General features: G+C 35.8%; 1 protein-coding gene and 2 long non-coding RNA genes across 3 annotated transcripts in view; 2 read left to right on the top strand and 1 right to left on the bottom strand.

The window, feature by feature from the left end:
- LOC134751446 (NACHT and WD repeat domain-containing protein 2) overlaps positions 1-18,152 on the bottom strand; it is a 70,040-nt gene that overhangs the window by 12,145 nt on the left and 39,743 nt on the right. Inside the window, exons 15-17 of the mRNA XM_063686855.1 lie at positions 4,008-4,177; positions 3,014-3,079; positions 492-589 (exon numbers count right to left, since the gene is read on the bottom strand). Of these exons, the coding sequence (XP_063542925.1) occupies positions 492-589; positions 3,014-3,079; positions 4,008-4,177 (334 nt within the window). The remainder of the gene's footprint in view (positions 1-491; positions 590-3,013; positions 3,080-4,007; positions 4,178-18,152) is intronic.
- Positions 7,644-9,719, top strand: LOC134751465 (uncharacterized). Its single transcript, XR_010128666.1, has 4 exons — positions 7,644-7,679; positions 8,687-8,728; positions 9,329-9,355; positions 9,675-9,719. It is a non-coding gene; the product is annotated as an uncharacterized LOC134751465 (long non-coding RNA).
- On the top strand, positions 14,563-15,573 carry LOC134751555 (uncharacterized). The gene is made up of 3 exons (XR_010128678.1): positions 14,563-14,584; positions 15,074-15,121; positions 15,541-15,573. It is a non-coding gene; the product is annotated as an uncharacterized LOC134751555 (long non-coding RNA).

The raw sequence follows: 18,152 nt of genomic DNA, 5'->3' as shown, positions 1-18,152 counted from the left end.
CTTCACGTTTAAACCGCTGAACCAATTTAGTTGAAATTTGGTATAGAGATAGTTTGAGTCCTGGGGAAGGACATAGGGTAGTTTTTATCCCAGAAATCATCCTTAATGGGGGTGAAAAGGGGGGTGGAAGTTTGTATGGGGACCCGATAAAAAGCTTTAAGCAAACTACTAACTCCACGACTCTACTCAGAAGAAGTCGCGGGCAAAAGCTTGTATGACATAATTCCCTGATAAATGACGGTCTTCTATGGTAATTTTCAAGATAAATAAGACGCAAAATCAAATGGAAATATCTTAAACCTCCCAAAACTTATATGGATCTCGAGTTTTTCGACAATAAGAGACAAAGGGCTAAGATGGCCGGCTCCTTATCATTTGTCACCATGCCTGTCACGTTCTAACAAGTATGTAAGTGCGAAAGTGACGCATGACATGACAGGTGATAAAAAAGCGACCATGATACCGCTGCAGAAGACATATCTAATACATACCGAGGTAATAATCAGCAATCATAGAGTGGAAGTACATGGCCATGTTCATATTCTTGAAGTAACGCTCGCGAGCGGTGTCTCGGAACTGCCTGTGGTACCTAGCAAATAAAAATAAGTTACAATTTGAATAATCATATTGAGCCCGAATCCCCATATCCTATATCAGGGCATTTTTTATGTAGCGATGCACTGGACTTTTTTTCCAAAATAGATAAATTTATTGTTGTGTGTGTAAGGTACAGCTGATGCTATTCAGACAGTTCGAATAATGTTAGAGAAGACAAAAGCGAACCACAAAAATCTCCACATGATCTTCATAGACATGATCCCCATATCCTATATCAGGGCATTTTTTATGTAGCGATGCACTGGACTTTTTTTCCAAAATAGATAAATTTATTGTTGTGTGTGTAAGGTACAGCTGATGCTATTCAGACAGTTCGAATAATGTTAGAGAAGACAAAAGCGAACCACAAAAATCTCCACATGATCTTCATAGACCTGGAGAAAGCGTTTGACCACATACCACGGGACCTGATCTGGGAAGCACTGAGACAACAACTAGTGCCCGAGTGCTATGTGAATCTAATCCAGGATATGTACACAGCGGTCACCACACAGGTGCTAAGTCCAGCTGGTATCAGTGAAAGGTTCGAACTGGAGGTCGGAGTGCATCAAGGCTCTACTCTCAGCCCTCTGCTTTTTAATACAACATTGGACTATCTTGGCCGACCCCAAGTAGATGGGAAAAGGTCGCGACAAAAGAAGAAGATAAATTTATTGTTTTTCCTACTCAACTCAGAATCACGAGCTCCTTCGTTCCTACTAGGAGGAAAAAAGCGTCCCAAGTTTTATTTTTCCATTCCGTTCCCATTTTTCAAACGCTTTGCACGGCCGAGTACGGCGGTAATGAAATGGAAAGTACGTAATATCAAAGATAGATATAACTCCGTAATAGATGGATACAGTCTAAGGAAAAAACGTGCCTCTAAAATCAAGTAAATTTGATTCTTGATCAGAGGGTGCTACTAGCTTTGGCCTACTGTCCTATAGTTGGCGTTGACGGTTTTGTTTGTTATTTAACAATTTAAACGCATATCAGTGAAAGAACATGGGTCAAAATCATAAAAATAATTAATGCAAATAAAAAAAAACATTTATCCATATTTAAATACATTTTATCGTATTTTTATAAATCTTCATTTTTAGTTTTAAGGTGTGTCGATAGATGGCAGTGAATTTACTGTGGTTACAAAATCTACTATGACAGTACCGCTCTATCTTATTATACCCTCTTTGGTAATATATATGAAAATTTTGGGACATTGTTTCTTTCCTAGGAGCATGGAATCAGTTCATGATTCTGGGCACAAATAACATAAAATTTACATATCCTAATATCAGAAAAAATGCCCATCCATGGATGGATGACCATCCATGCCATTTTTAATATAAACAAAAAAAAATGTTTCTTTTACTTCTCTTCTCTCAATGAGGTTGAGCTGTTTTCTCACCTAGTTACTATTTGCCACTTTCGATTTCCATATCAGATCAGCTGATCAGATGTCATCATAACATTGCCTTGTCACAGGATTAATTTGAGCCCAATCGAAAGTTAGGAAGTGTTTCCAAGCCAAGCCAAGATTTCAGTCACAAATACGAACATGATTAGTAATGAAATGAATGAATGTTTTCTTTTCAGGCAAAAGACCCATTACATAGTTTTGATGACATAAAATGTAAAATGTTTAAATGACACACAGTAACGATAAATACCAATGAAGCCTTTGTTTAGACAAAACTAACATACTTAGTATTTTTATTTTATTTATTTATTTAATCTTTATTGCACAAAAGAAAATACAATCGTACAAAAGGCGGACTTAATGCTATGAGGCATTCTCTACCAGTCAACCTTCGGGCAAAGCAGAGAATTTGTAGGCGGTGCAACATAGTGATTACATATATACAAGTATAGTTAAATAAGGCATAGGCATAGACATACATACATATATCTGTATATATCATATTCATATAAATACATACAATATACATACATACAAATACATAAGATATCAGATGAAACTTTCAAAACAGAAACACTAAGAATTCATCGTTCTGCCAGCAAAGTACTCACGTAAGGATTTTTTAAATGCAAATCTATTCGGACACTGTCTAATTTTAACAGGGAGACTTTTCCAAACGCGAGCTGCCTGAATAGAGAAAGAATAGGACATGAAACCTGTTCGGTGAGATGGTATGGACAAAGAAAGGTTGCCAGTAGAGCGAAGTTGACGGACACGAGAAACACCATAGTAGTTGAAGAAAGATTTGAGATATTCGGGAGATTGGGGATCATTAATAACAGAAAAGAGGGTGCAAAGCATGCGAATATTTCGACGAACACGTATAGGAAACCAGCCGAGTTTAGAGCGGAAAGAGGAGACATGGTCGTATTTACGAAGACAGAAAATGAAACGAATGCAGTTATTTAGTTAGTTATATTATCAAAGGGTAGGTACCAGTTCATTACAGAGACGCCGTCGGCCTCTCGCTCGGACAAGTAGTTTGGGAGATCATTGCGAATCCTGAGAACAAAAAAAGTTATTTGGATAATAAGCTTTTGGCAAATTTTAATTTTTGGTACAAGCTTTTATCGCTGACTGTACTTTTCTTTTCACGGGCAACTAATACTTATCGAGACAATTATAAAAACCTCAAAAACAATGAGGTTTACTTGTTTTATCACAGAGTTCCTATGGCCTCCTCCTGTCTCCATCATCATCATTGTACCATAATGTCACCCGACTTACATATGTATGCAAATTTTCAGCTTCATCGGAAACCGCAACGTGGGTCAAATTCAACTTGCAAGATTTGATTACAGACAGACACACAGACAACGGGACAGGTGAAACTAAATAAAAGCTTGTAAAAAGAAAAAGAAAAAACAATTCTTCAAGAACAATTCCTCAGGTCTCCAAACTCAGTCTCAGATAGGCCACTGCGAGCTAGCTACCTTCTCCTGAATGAATTCATTCCTAGTGTGTCCATGCAAATTTGCATCTCACTATAGACCACGTCATGAGCACTAGGAGTAATGCATTTGAAGATGATCTCTCGTGAGTACCTGATCCATAATAAAGGCGGGATCCTCCTAACCGGCGGCAGATGGTACTGGTATACATCATCCAGCACCCTATCATCCAAGGAGATCAAATCTTCAAGATTAGTCTCCGAGAGGCCGCTGCGAGCGGCTGTGATGTATGCCAGAGCATCAAACACTCGGATTAATGCTTTTAAAGATGATCTCTCATGAGTACCTGGTCCACAGCAGTGGAGGGATCCTCCTAACCGGCGGCAAATGGTACTGGTACACGTCATCCAGCACCTTGTCATCCAAGGAGATCAAATCTTCAAGCTCAGTCTCTGAGAGGCCGCTGCGAGCGGCTGTGATGTATGCCAGAGCATCGAACACTCGGACTAATGCTTTTGAAGATGATCTCTCATGAGTACCTGGTCCACAGCAGAGGTGGGATCCTCCTAACCGGCGGCAAATGGTACTGGTACACGTCATCCAGCACCTTGTCGTCCAAGGAGATCAAATCTTCAAGCTCCGTCTCTGAGAGGCCGCTGCGAGCTGCTGTGATGTAAGCCAGAGCGTGGAATACCAGAAGACGGCCATGCTGTAGACAATATAGATAATTATATGTTTGATTAGTTGCTAGTGACTTTACTAAGAAGATGGTCCTAGGTTTGAATTATCAGCACTACTTTCATATGGAGTAGCTGTCACGTAAAATGGTTGTAGACTTTTTTAGAAGTTTAGCACATTTAAAGGTTATCTGGAAGTGGAGTATATAGAATATGTTTTACTTTGTTTTGTCTTTTATCATCTTTTATGTGAACCTGTTTATGTGCGATAAAGTAACTATACATAATTTATTTAGAAATCCGAAGTATCGGGTATCACCTCGTACTGCCCAGTGTGATTTTTAAAGGACATATTCCATTTTTAGCAAGCTATGAATAAAAAGCCTGGATAGGTTGTTACATCAAATTCTTTTTATTTAACTTAAAACGTTAACCAAAGGAAAATCAACCCTATTTTCAAAATGATTTGTTTAAATTTCAATGGCTTAAACTGAGTATGGTGAGCAGGACGAGGATCAACAAAGGTCATCGTTAGAGCTGGAATAAAATAAAACTATAAACATATCCTTAGGGTAGATACTCAAAAGTTGTCTTAGAGATCCGTGGAAAAGTTACTGAACCCAATACCAAAATTGGCCAATTGGTTTTTACGAAAGCGACCCAGAGGGGAAATTAGGCCTTATCGGGATTAGTCCGGTTTCCTCACGATGTTTTCCTTCACCGAAAAGCGACTGTTAAATATCAAATGATATTTCGTACATGAGTTCCGAAAAACTCATTGGTATGAGCTGGGGTTTGAACCCGCGACCTCCGGATTGAATTTCGCACGCCCTTACTTAGGCCACCAGTGCTTATTAAATTAATTAAAAATAATACGATAATATATAAATTACATTATATGTATAAGCTTCCACTAATACACGCTAAACAGGAAATAATTAACTTGATAGATAGTACAGTATCGTTTTTGAAAATCAAGTTACGATTTTTAAAATTTAAATATGCATCCAGTTGAGATTGAAATCAGTCATACACTGCGTTATCTATAGTTATTAAAATTTGATTGATTGGCAATTATTAAATTTTATTCATTAGTATGATCAAATTGATTTGATTGTCTATTTCACGTCAACATCGCGACTAACATCCGATTAATCGAAAACATGGAGTATTGATTGTTTAAGAGGTTTAATATTTTATATTAGAAGACCAACAGCTTTAAACAAACAGTATAGACTTCTATCATAACTAGGATACAATCATGAAGGCAATAATAGGTCTCCCTAACAGAAAATAATATACGCGATAAATCCGTTTTCATGAGTATCGCGGTAACCGAAGACAATATTAGGTTTAAAGTTAAAGAAAAACCGTGCCAACCAGACTAGATAGCGCTATTCCGTGCCAACGTCATATGTTTTGAAGCCACTGAATTGTCAAACGTCAACTTTTGACGTCCTATACGTTTCCAAAACTTGGCGCTTGGCGCGCTGTTCAAAATCCCATAAATAAATAGACATAACGCCAACGCGAACGTTCGTCACGCTATCGAATGATACCAATCGATTGCTCCGTAACAAAAGAAACTCATATAAATGAAAGCCAAGGGTCGCAATAAATAATCAGTATAATTAACTTGAACCAACGAAGACAATATCCTCGCTCGAAAGTCAAGTACAAAAGTGAGGCGCGCCGGTTTTCTCCCTTCCATCGCAACTTGGTGGCGTGAGAACCCGTCGGCCCCACTCTGCTCGCTCGGATGTGACGTCAACCGACGTCACCAAGTGCTGCCATCTCGCGGCGACAACACTCAACTCTTTTTTTTCTTAGGTTTTCAACCTCTTCTTCTATTAATTGCTCTTTGATCGACATCAATGTTTAGTGCCATAGAATTGACTAATCAATCTAATCGTTCACACGAGCATCGGTTTTACAATCATGCAGTTGTTTATATTGTGTTTGCTGCCTTTGGGCATTTATGCGGACTTTTTAGTTGTTGGCCACAATGCTAAAATAGTAAGAATATTTTTTTTTTCTAATTTAGTCGCCTTTTCCATATTTCCACAGTAAATAAATTTAGACATTTTTAATCATTAATTTTTATGACATTAGCTATATTCAGCTCTTGAAACAGCTATCTAAAAAACTGGCCGACTTCACTGGCGACCGAAAAGCTGGCAGCTTCCTCGCGCATAATAAGCATCGCAATACAGCGGGGAAACGCTACCAGAATTTTTGAAAATTGTAACGACTTCTTGAAATATGATTAAATATTACTGCGAAAGTACCTATTTACCAAATATTTCCTTAAATTGAATGTACATGAAATTCACATGTTACCTTTTAGGGTTCCGTACCCAAAGGGTAAAAACGGGACCCTATTACTAAGACTCCGCTGTCCGTCTGTCCGTCTGTCTGTCTGTCTGTCTGTCACCAGGCTGTATCTCATGAACCGTGATAGCTAGACAGTTGAAATTTTTACAGATGATGTATTTCTGTTGCCGCTTTAACAAAAAAGTACGGAACCCTCGGTGCGCGAGTCCGACTCGCACTTGGCCGGTTTTTTTACAATGAATATTAGATCTTATCTTATATTATCTTTTCAGGCACCCAGAAGTGGCAACTCAGGAAAACGACAACGAGTTCCCGAAATTCGGAACGCATTAAAAAAGGCATGTATGAAATAAGAACCCTATAGTATTAATTGCAGCATATACCGTAATAATCAGAATTAGATTTTTCACGTATCACAAAATTAAATATTTAATTTTAACGCTTTAAATGTATTTGAGTACCACAGAACATAAAATTGTTTTTTTTTGTATACAGCTAGCAGTAAGTAAATAAATTTGACTTTTATTTTTGCTGAAGAGCGATTATGAAAATTATAATTTTTGGGATTGTCTTATGGTTTTTACTCTCAGAATTGTTAAAGTTAACTTATATATCCGATCCTGATACTAAAAAGAAAAAGTCCCAGATTTATGCATGTATAATAATTTTTTTCGGTGCGTCACGAATATACGCTATCCGGAATGTCGGATAGGTACCTTTAAGAAATATTTATAATTACGTATATATATCATATTTAATTAAGTAATAATATTTCAGTACATATGATGCTAATACTTTACCGCACTAGTGCGATAATTAGCACATTGCGTCTATGTGAGCCGTGAGCCATATATGTACTGTAAAACATATTGTACGTATGTATCATTCCTTTACGTTATGCATATTTAAAAAATTTAATGAAGATTTTTTAACTGAAATATATTCATAATTTAAAACTAATACGGGACTTAATCGCGTACAAACTTACGTTTATTTATGGCCTGACGTTTCGAACGTGACGTTACGTTCGTGGTCACAGGCAGACTGGCGAGGAATTGTATCAACATCTTCTTGCCGCGCGGGTTTTGCGAACTACCCGCACTTGATCTTGATTATTAACTTGTACGCTAGGGTTGTCACTTTGAAATATATTCTTTACAGTTTACCAAACCTGGAAAGGTCGATAAAGTGGCTGCGAAGGTAATACATTTTCACTATTTTCTCATATATACATATCAAATATTTCGGCAGAACTGTTATAATTTGTTTACTAAACAACCGAGTAAAAAACCTTTAGTCCTGTGATATGGGATCAAATGACATACAATTGATACAATGTGTTAAATAATATTTTTATTTATTTATTTCCAAGCTTGTAAACATTAAAATTAACTTCAACAATCAGCAAAAAAGGTTGTTGCACGATAATATACTTATTTCAAAAATAACATCTAGTGGAGTTCGATCAAAGAATATAATACTCACTAGGAGAGTTCGATAGAAATGACAACTAATGTATACAAAAACTTATGAGACTTTATTAGCATTTGACGCATAACCAAAAAGTTTTACGATGATTGTTTTCGTTGAAATATTAATAATTAACATATATTTTAACTAGTACTTGATATAAATAAATTTAAGTAGGTAAGTCAGCTGCATTGTTTCATGGTCACAATATTAATAAATTTATTGATATGTAAATTTTGGTCATGCTATATAAATAAATAAATATAAATATTATAGGACATTCTCACACAAATTGACTAAGTCCCACGGTAAGCCCAAAGGGGCTTGTGTTATGGGTACTCAGACAACGATATATATAATATATAAATACTTAAATACATAGAAAACACCCATGACTCAGGAACAAATATCTGTGCTCCTCACACAAATAAATGCCCTTACCGGGATTCGAACCCAGGACCATCGGCTTCGCAGGCAGGGTCACTACCCACTAGGCCAGACCGGTCGTCAAATATATTGCGGGTGGACGTATAGTCCAACAAAAAATTGTAGAAAATTATTGAGGGCGCCACTTCCTACGTAACTGTCACATTTTTGACGTTAAATGCAACAATTTAGTATGGATTTTTTTAGTTCCATTTTATTTAATTTCTACTATTTTATACACTATACCTAGTCGTACATTAGAAATGTCACTAGTACGATAAATATAATAAATTAATATTGTGTTTTTCCAGATTGCCTTGGACATTATTGATCATGATCAAAAAACAACAGAGGTATATAAAGATATTAAAAGATATAAACTCTCAAGTTATATGATTTTATTACAAAGGGAGCTATCCAAGCAATACTTACTGCTGTGGCGCGACGACCCGAAGTGGATCTTGGCCTCCGACACCAAAGACCGCCATGCTACTCTGTCCAAAGCCGTTTCTGTCCAGTCGACGGCGCCGAGTTCGCTGAGGTCTTTCTGCACTTCGTCTCTTCATCCAAGCAATGTCTTGGAAAATTCCCGGAAAAAGGGGGCAAGGTCGCCCAGTAGGGAATGCAAACCGGTTTTTATTTGTATGAAATTTCGGTTAAAACCCGTTAATAACCGGGTTTTTTCATACAATTAAAAACCCGTTTGCATTCCCTGGGGCACGTACCACCTGGAGGCGCACAGTGGAAAAGGAGGCTGGGCGGAGCTGGAGGAGGCCGCGCAGGACCGGAAAAACGGAAATCCCTTCTGAGAGCCCTATGTCGCTAATGAGGGATAACAGGATACCATCATCATCATCAAGGGAATGGAAATTATTTTTAAATAAAATTAAAAGAAAATATACTGATCCATGAAACAAACCAAATATTAGTAATTATAATTATTATTATTACAGGACATTAAAAAATTGGAAGCTTTTGCAGTAAGTTAAGAAAACAGTTTGCCATCTTGAGATATGATTATATTTATTATCTTTACGAGCTAAAGCTAAAGGTTTCGCGAAACCCCACGGTTTCGCCATTTTGTAAATATTCCGAAACAAATTGCAGCTACGCTTGCCATCGTATTTTCTCGGAAACGTTCGTATTTGTCATGCAACTTCAGTAAACCTTGGTACTTTTTTTTACTGAGACTGATTGAAAATTGAAATAGCATAACACTTTGGTGCGTTTCCGTGAAAATACGATGGTAAAGGATTATGCACTACACCTAAATTCATGTTTGTTGTGATCGTATTTTAGAAAGATAGCGAAGCTGACATTGGCAAATTATCGGAAACAATAAAGGTAAGTAAAGAACACTTAGGGCCTGTTTCATAATGTCCAAGTAAAGTCCTGAATAAGCTACTTGCCACTTATCTGACGAATAAAGTCATCGTTGGCGTTTCACAATCTCCAAATAAGCTTTATCTGCTGGATAAAGTGCTTTTTTTGTAGGAAATTTTATCTGGCAGTTAATTTATTTGTTAATTAGCTATCCAATACTTTACTTGGACATTATGAAGCGTTTCACAATCTCCAAATAAGCTTTATCTGCTGGATAAAGTGCTTTTTTTGTAGGAAAAATTTTCTGGCAGTTAATTTATTTGTTAATTAGCTATCCAATACTTTACTTGGACATTATGAAACAGGCCCTTATATAGTTTAAATCTTCTTAAATGATTACCTACATGTAAAGTGGAGTTTAATAGAAATGGCAAATAATGTAAACACCAATTTACCTTAATTTCTTCGTCATCTAGCACTTATTGTGGACAATCATGATTTTATCAACAGTTTACCTATATATTAGGTACCTAAATCTTTTAGTTATATCAATGACTATTAGTTAAAATATATGGTATATTAAGCTTAGAATAAATTTAAAAGTGGAAAAATTACTGCCTTGGGTGAGACTTGAACTCACGGCCTCTGGATCATTCTAAGCTTAATAGCATCGATCGCAGACGTTTCTGCTTGTTAAAAATTAATTTATATGGTATATTATTAATATTTCAATGAAAACAACCATGAGCTTTTAGGTTATACGTCATATGGTAACAAAAATCCTTACAAAATCTGTCATACATTAGTTGCCATTGCTATTGAACCCCACTTCGTTTATATTTCTTTTTTGGTAACAGCTATGACAATGGAAGTTGTAAATGTTCTAACCTTATATTTGTTTAACATAGCTGGCAGTAAGTAACTTATATATCTTAATATAATTTAAGTAACTGTAGCCACATTATCATTTTTTAGAGTTTCCTACCCAAAGGGTAAAAACGGGACCCTATTACTAAGACTTCGATGTCTGTCTGTCTCTCTGTCCGTCTGCCATCAGGCTGTATTTCATGAACCGTGATAGCTAACCAGTTGAAATTTTCACAGATGATGTATTTCTGTGCCGCTATAACAACATACTAAAAACAGAATAAAATAAATATTTCATTGGGGCTCCCATAAAAAAAAACGTTAGTTTTTTTGCCGTTTTTTGCGTAATGGTACGGAACCCTTCGTGCGCCAGTCAGACTCGCATTTGGCTGGTTTTTCATAATATTGTGTACCTTAAAATAAGTAAGTAGGTAGTAAATATTTGTTGAAAGTTGTTGGAGTCTTTTTTGCGAAGTCACTGTTCCAGGCACAAAAGTAACTGTAAATTTTGATAATATTTCTCATTGGTAATTTTTTTGACAGGCAACAGGTGACATAGAAGGAGCAAATAAAGTAAGTAAAAGAGAAATGTCAAGGAATTTAACAGAACCAATACATTCCATGACTTCTCTTCCCGAGCCATTGAGTTATTATGAGGTATTAAGTACCAACTATAGAGAAACCATAACTACCAAACAATGAATTTGTCGCAATGGCAATCTGTAGCATGCGACCAAAACGTCGTACGCGCCGTGAAATTCATGGCGCTTACGCGTTTTGGCCGCGGGATGCACGCTTTGCTTCCTACTATTTGTTGTCGGCTTACAACAACCCATGGCGCAAATACTGGTTCTCTGTGCCGGTTCTATATAAAAGGTATGAAAAAGGGTAAATCACCCGGTCACGACCACTTGAGCATCGAGCACTTGCAGTGTGCCGGTCCCCACCTGCCTCGAGTACTAGCGATGTTTTACAACCTATGTATATGTCACTCTTACCTACCGCCACTTATGACAAAAACAATTGTAATACCTATTGTCAAAAATAAGACGGGTGACATTTCAGACAGTGCCAACTATAGGCCTATTTCTCTGGCAACTATTGCAGCGAGGGTGCTCGACGGCCTGCTCAACGTACAATTAGATAGGTACTTAAAATTGCACGACGCGCAGTTCGGCTTCCGTGCCGGCTTATCTACCGAAAGTGCTATTATTTGTTTGAAGCAGGCTGTTGAGTACTATACGTGTAGGAAAACACCTATATATGCGTGTTTTTTAGACCTTAGTAAAGCCTTCGATCTCGTTAATTACAATTTACTTTGGAAAAAACTTGACGAAGTGCAATTTCCTCGAGAACTCACACGCATATTTAGGTGTTGGTACTCTGGCCAGAGGAATAGTGTGCGTTGGGGTGACGTGATGTCCGACGAGTACGGACTCGAGTGCGGGGTAAGGCAGGGGGGGTTGACCTCCCCCAAGCTGTTCAATCTGTATATGGATGCCCTGATCGGTGGGCTCAGCAGTACTCATGTCGGTTGTCATGTAGATAGGGTGTGCTTTAATAACATAAGTTATGCCGATGACATGGTACTGCTGAGCCCATCGGTCGGCGGTATAAGAATACTAATTGAGAAGTGCGAGTCTTATGCCCAAAAACATAACTTACGATATAATGTCGCGAAAAGTGAGTACATGGTTTTCAAGGCGGGGAGCAGGTGCCCATCATACGTCCCACCCATTCGTTTGAATGGCGAGCAGCTGAGGAGGGTATATTCATTCAAATATCTTGGGCACTTGATCACCGACGATTTGCGTGACGACGCGGACATTGAACGCGAACGTAGGGCATTAGCTATTAGGGCTAATATGATCGCCCGTAGGTTCAGCGGGTGTACAGCGCAAGTTAAAATAACACTTTTTCGAGCGTACTGTACTTCGCTGTACGCCTGCAGCCTCTGGACGAGGTACACGCAGCGTCCTATGAATGCCATGCGTGTACAGTACAACGACGCGTTCAGGGTACTGTTGCGTCTGCCGCGATTCTGCAGCGCGTCGGGCATGTTCGCCGACGCGCATGTGGATGGTTTCCACGCGACGCTGCGCAAGCGCTGCGCCGCGACGCTCCGAAGGGTGCGCGACAGCCGCCACAGTCTCCTGACCGTCGTGGCAGGGAGATGGGACAGTGCACTTATTAGGCACTGGACCTCCCAACATCTTAGTTTAGGTACTAACATAGTAATTTAAGTATAATTGTAACTAACAAAATATGGATTGTACTATCGTCCGAATTAAATGATTTTTATTTTATTTTTATTTTTATTTTTATTTATATGTAGTAATAAATAAATAAATAAATATTGTAGGGACATTCTTACACAAATTGTCTAAGTCCCACGGTAAGCTCAAGAAGGCTTGTGTTGTGGGTACTCAGACAACTATATATATAATACTTATACAAATACTTAAATACTTGGCTAAGTCCCACAGTAAGCTCAAGAAGGCTTGTGTTGTGGGTACTCAGACAACGATATATATACAAATACTTAAATACATAGAAAACATCCATGACTCAGGAACAAATATCTGTGTTCATCACACAAATATATGCCCTTACCGGGATTCGGGAGTAAGAATAGTTTAATATTCCAAGCAGACTCTATTGATTTTAAGAATGAAGTTTTAATTGCAGTTGGCCAATGAAATAATTGAGCATCAACCACCCGAGGTAACTATAGTAGTTTTCATTAGGTATTACTTTAAAAATTTACACAACACAACAACTGAACTGAACTGAACTGCAGAACTGAATAACTATATAATTTAATAAAAATAATACTTACCTATTTTTCTTGAAATATCAAATATAATAAGATTTTTTGTTTATTTAATAGTTTGCTCATACCTTCATCAACTTGTATTTTTTAGTTGGCCGTGAGTATTTTCAACTATTGACATACTTAATTAACAAATTTAAAATTCATTAATTATGGATGGAATGGTACCTAATAAAGGTTTTAGTGCCACAAAATGCCATGATATAAACAGTTTCGATTTTTGTAGTATTTAAATTTACTAACCGACAATACCAATAACTTAAATAAATAATGCGACTAATTTTATTGTATTTATATATTATATTTTTCGCTTTCAGAAAAAACTTGAACCGAAACTCTCCGCATTAATAAATGGTTTAAAGGTAATTTGCAAGTAATTTATTTATTTTTTTGTTAATTTCCAATAATTTACCTATTTGTTTCAGGGTTTAATTTTGAATGGTTTTTATCTGTCGTTAATATCTTCTTCTTTATGTTATAAATACTATTTGCCTTATAAACCTTGGACATCTTCCCAATCCGCGATCTTTTTTCCGCATTATGTCTTATAAATAAAATAAAAATATTTATTTTTATAAAAAAAATCTGAATTATCTTCCACAAGTATGTTGAAAAAAAAAAGTGCATGTAAGTTTTAATATGGAAAAGTTAAGAATCTTGGAATTTTGACAGGACCAAGAAGTAACGAAAGATGAACTGGAGGTATTTAAAATGTGTATTCTTACCTTTATTTTCACTTATCTACATAGTTTTATCATGAGTAATTTTTATAAATCCGTTTTATTTATTTTATTTATTTAATAATTTAATCAGGCAACAAGGCCCATATTACGGCTACCTTACAGACTATATTATTACAATAACTTAAATAAATAAAACTACTACTTAAATAACTAACTTAGCCCAACAGCACTCCTGTTGTCCATGTGTGTTTTGGAATACCTCAATAATTTATTTGTTTTTATTTTTCAGTTGGTATGTAATATTTTACTATATTTACGATAACTACATATTTAATGGTCCAAACTCTAGAGAATATAAAAAAAACGGTATGCAGGCGGTTTTTAGAGAAACCAATTATATATTATTAATAAATAACCTTAATTTATTTTATTTATTTTTGAAAATTTATTAGAAATTTTAATAAAATTTTGAATAATTTCAGGTTAACGTATTTATGGCCGCGGTAAGTAGTTGTCATAAAATCACAAATCATAAATGTTTATTGCAAACCATGATACATATGTCATTAATATGGAATTAGTTTTTTTTTTAAATAGTTATAGAGTTAGATCAAGACAAGTCTTCAACTATTTTGATAGCACACGCAGTGCGTTATTTTAAACGTCAAATTTCTATGAAATTATGACATAAATAACACTTGCACTGCGTGTGCTATCAAAATCGCTGCAGACTTATCTTGGTCTAACTCTACACATTTATTTTATTATACAATATTTTGTTTCTTTTCTTAAATACCGTAATAAGTTATTTTTACTGAGCTTTTTCATGTATATGGTAGGTATAACGTGGTATAACTACTATAAAAAAACATTACTGTTATGAAAATCTCAGGTTAAGACCATTTTTGTGTCTTAATTTGTGTTTAATATAGATTATAACATCTGTTGGATAATAAATTAATAATAGAACTTGTTTTGATTTGTTTGTTTAGATTGGAAGTACGAAGTTAGAGTCAATCATTGAAGATGTTGTGCCCACGGTACGTATCAAATCAATAATAAATAGGAAAAATAGCAAATATATATTACTCTGGCCTCTGGCACACCCACTTTTTCAGTAAAAAAGGCTGTTTTTTTTAAAGAAGGCAACCCTTCGCGCCTACATTTTTTAAATTTGCCGCCTTTCTAAGTGGCCAGAGTATAGTATCCATTTAAAATCAGGAGTTTTCTTGAGGACTACTGTACAGTATGGGGTTCTTTAAAAAGGGTTGTACAGGTTTTTAGTGTCGGCAACACGCCTGGAGTTGTAGGCGTCCATAGGCTACGGTGACCGGCTACTATCAGGCGGGCTGTATGTTTCTTTATAAAAACTCAAAGTAAATAAAGAAATAGTTAATGAGTATAATCTACTAAAAATCTCTAATATGTTTTTTTTTATATTTAATTTAATATATTTCAGCATGGTACAGAAAAGGAACAGAAAGCACAAGAAGTATGTTGTTACGATGAATTTACTAAAAAAAAATTTTTTATTACAATATACCTACCTACATTGTTTGATATGTGATATAACTGTCAATATAAATTAAAATAAATAAGTTATGTTTCTTAAGTTATCTTTTAAATGCCTTATTTTTTACGAAAAAAAAATTATTATTGCAGCTGGTTCGTAAATATAATTAACTCACCTTTTCAATTTAAATATTTTTAATTTAAATTGTATTAACATTAGTTTAAACAAGGATAAATAATTTTTATAATAAACATCTTTAAACCATTTCAGATAAAGGAAGCACTGGTAGAAGTAAGATATTGAAACTTAGATTTATTATTCAAAATAAAACCTTACAGTTCCTTTTATTCTTTTTTGTTTACAGAAAATTTATGAAATTTATTTATTAAATATTTACTAATTTTATGTATTATTTATTTATTAATTTTATGTATTATTTATTTATTAATTGTATGTATTATTTATTTTATTTATTATTTGTTTATTGGTATTCAGGATTTATTCTTATGAATATGAAACGTTTATAGTGGCAAGGCTGCACTTTATCACAGCCAAGTTAGTGTAAAATCAGCTTAGATATATGTGTCGTTTTCAAGCAAAAGGTACCACATTGTCGCTCGCCATAAGGACGCGCTGACAGGTTTTTCGTATAAAGATACAAGCAATTTTCGTCCTTATGGTAAGCGACAATGTGGTACCTTTAAAACTTATTTTACGCGTTAAGTCCCGTCGTTGTGAATAATAGTGGTACCTTTTGATTGAAAATATTTTATTTCCATTATGCAGCAAGAAACGAAGAACCTTAAGTTGAAACTGAAGCTGGCACCCGATCAACCTGCTTTGGTAAGACTCAATTTTTGAAAAAAAAGGTAATCATAATAAGGTAATATATATTTAGTATAAACATTTATTTACATACAAGATATATACAGTGGTACTACGTAAACGAAATTAATAACTAGCTTAAATCTAAAATAGGCCCTTGAGGCATTGTACCAAGGATGCTGGCGGCATTTCCCCGCTGTATCGCAATGCTGATACGTTGTGCGAGAAAGCCGCCAGCTCTTCGGTCACCAGTTACGTCAACCAGATGCTTCGCGATTTCTGCAAACAACTTATGCGCGCTGGGACCCCATGGACCTAGAGTTTCAACTTTTCAACTTTCAATTTAGTATTGTATGTATGTATACTAGTATGTATTTTATGTATTTTAATCTTTAGTGTTATTTCTTTTTTTAAATATTAATTTGTACATCCTGTAAGTTTGTCTATCTGACCTGGCTATAGTTTTCCACTCATCTACTCGAAGGTTAGCTGGAAGAGATGATGAATGTGTTTGATTCTTGCTTTCCATTCGAAATCAGAGTGCGAAATTGTACAGTCGCCATCAGATATATCGGAGCGGCCGAGGTGCTCACAAATATCTAAACACGCCTCTATTGTCAAGGCGTTAGAGTGCCTGTTCAGATATTGGTGAACATTTCGGCCGCTCCGATATATCTGATGGCGACTGTACCCTCATATACTGATTATCTTTATTTACAGGACTCTCGGGAGATTCGGTTATCGTCTAAAAATTCTGGGGTATAAAACATGTTTTGTTTAATTTAATTAGGAAAAAAACCTTACAATAAAATTAATGGCCAAATTATTTTGATCACGACGGCTGTGACGACGGGCATGTCGGCGGCAGCTCATAAAATCAGGCAGATCATGAAATTCCTAGCCACATCGTGAAACGTGAATATCATTGTCCCGTTCCCTGAGTCGACGAAGGTCGCTAGATCCTCCCTATGGCTCATATATGGTGGAAATATTCGCTCAGATGGCAGAGCACTTTCCACTGTTAATTAATTTCTTAAGTTTAACAATATTATGTTCATATATCATTGTTCAAGTTCAGTATTTATTTTTTACAGAATAACAAGGAAAAAACACTGTGCATGTTTACACCTGAGAAGCAGTATTGCGTGAAACAGATAGCTGAGGTAAGTTTCGTTTTAACCTTTCGTATGCTTAAGAGCAGATCTGCTCCATATATGTGCCATTTTCAACCAAAAGGGTACTTATTGTCGCTTGTCAGTAAGGCGCTATTTCCATATAGATTCAATTAGAAATCAACCTTATCGACAAGCGACAATGTGGTACCTTTTGGTTGAAAACGTCACATATATTCAACTTAATCATGAAGTAGTCACGATTGCTATTTATATGGCAATTTTTTGACATGCGCATACGAAAGGTTAAGAAACATTACCACTATGAGTATTTTCCTATTTCGAAAAGGGGCATCAAAACAACTGTTACTTTTATTTTAAACACACTATCAACAAAGATAGATATAACTCCGTAATAGATGGATACAGTCTAAGGAAAAAACGTGCCTCGAAAATCACGAAAATTTGATTTTCGATCAGATGGCGCCACTAGTTTTGGACTACTCTCGTATAGAGGGCGTTGACGGTTTCGTTTGTTATTTATAATTTTAACGCATATCAGTGAAAGTACATGGGTCAAAATCATATAAAAATAATTAATGCAAATAAAAAAATCATTTA

The sequence above is a fragment of the Cydia strobilella genome, chromosome 22 (assembly GCF_947568885.1).
Source record: "Cydia strobilella chromosome 22, ilCydStro3.1, whole genome shotgun sequence".
NCBI classification, from domain to species: domain Eukaryota; kingdom Metazoa; phylum Arthropoda; class Insecta; order Lepidoptera; family Tortricidae; genus Cydia; species Cydia strobilella.
Note: the sequence above shows the minus strand (reverse complement) of the source record. Positions and strands in the feature narration are given on the sequence as shown.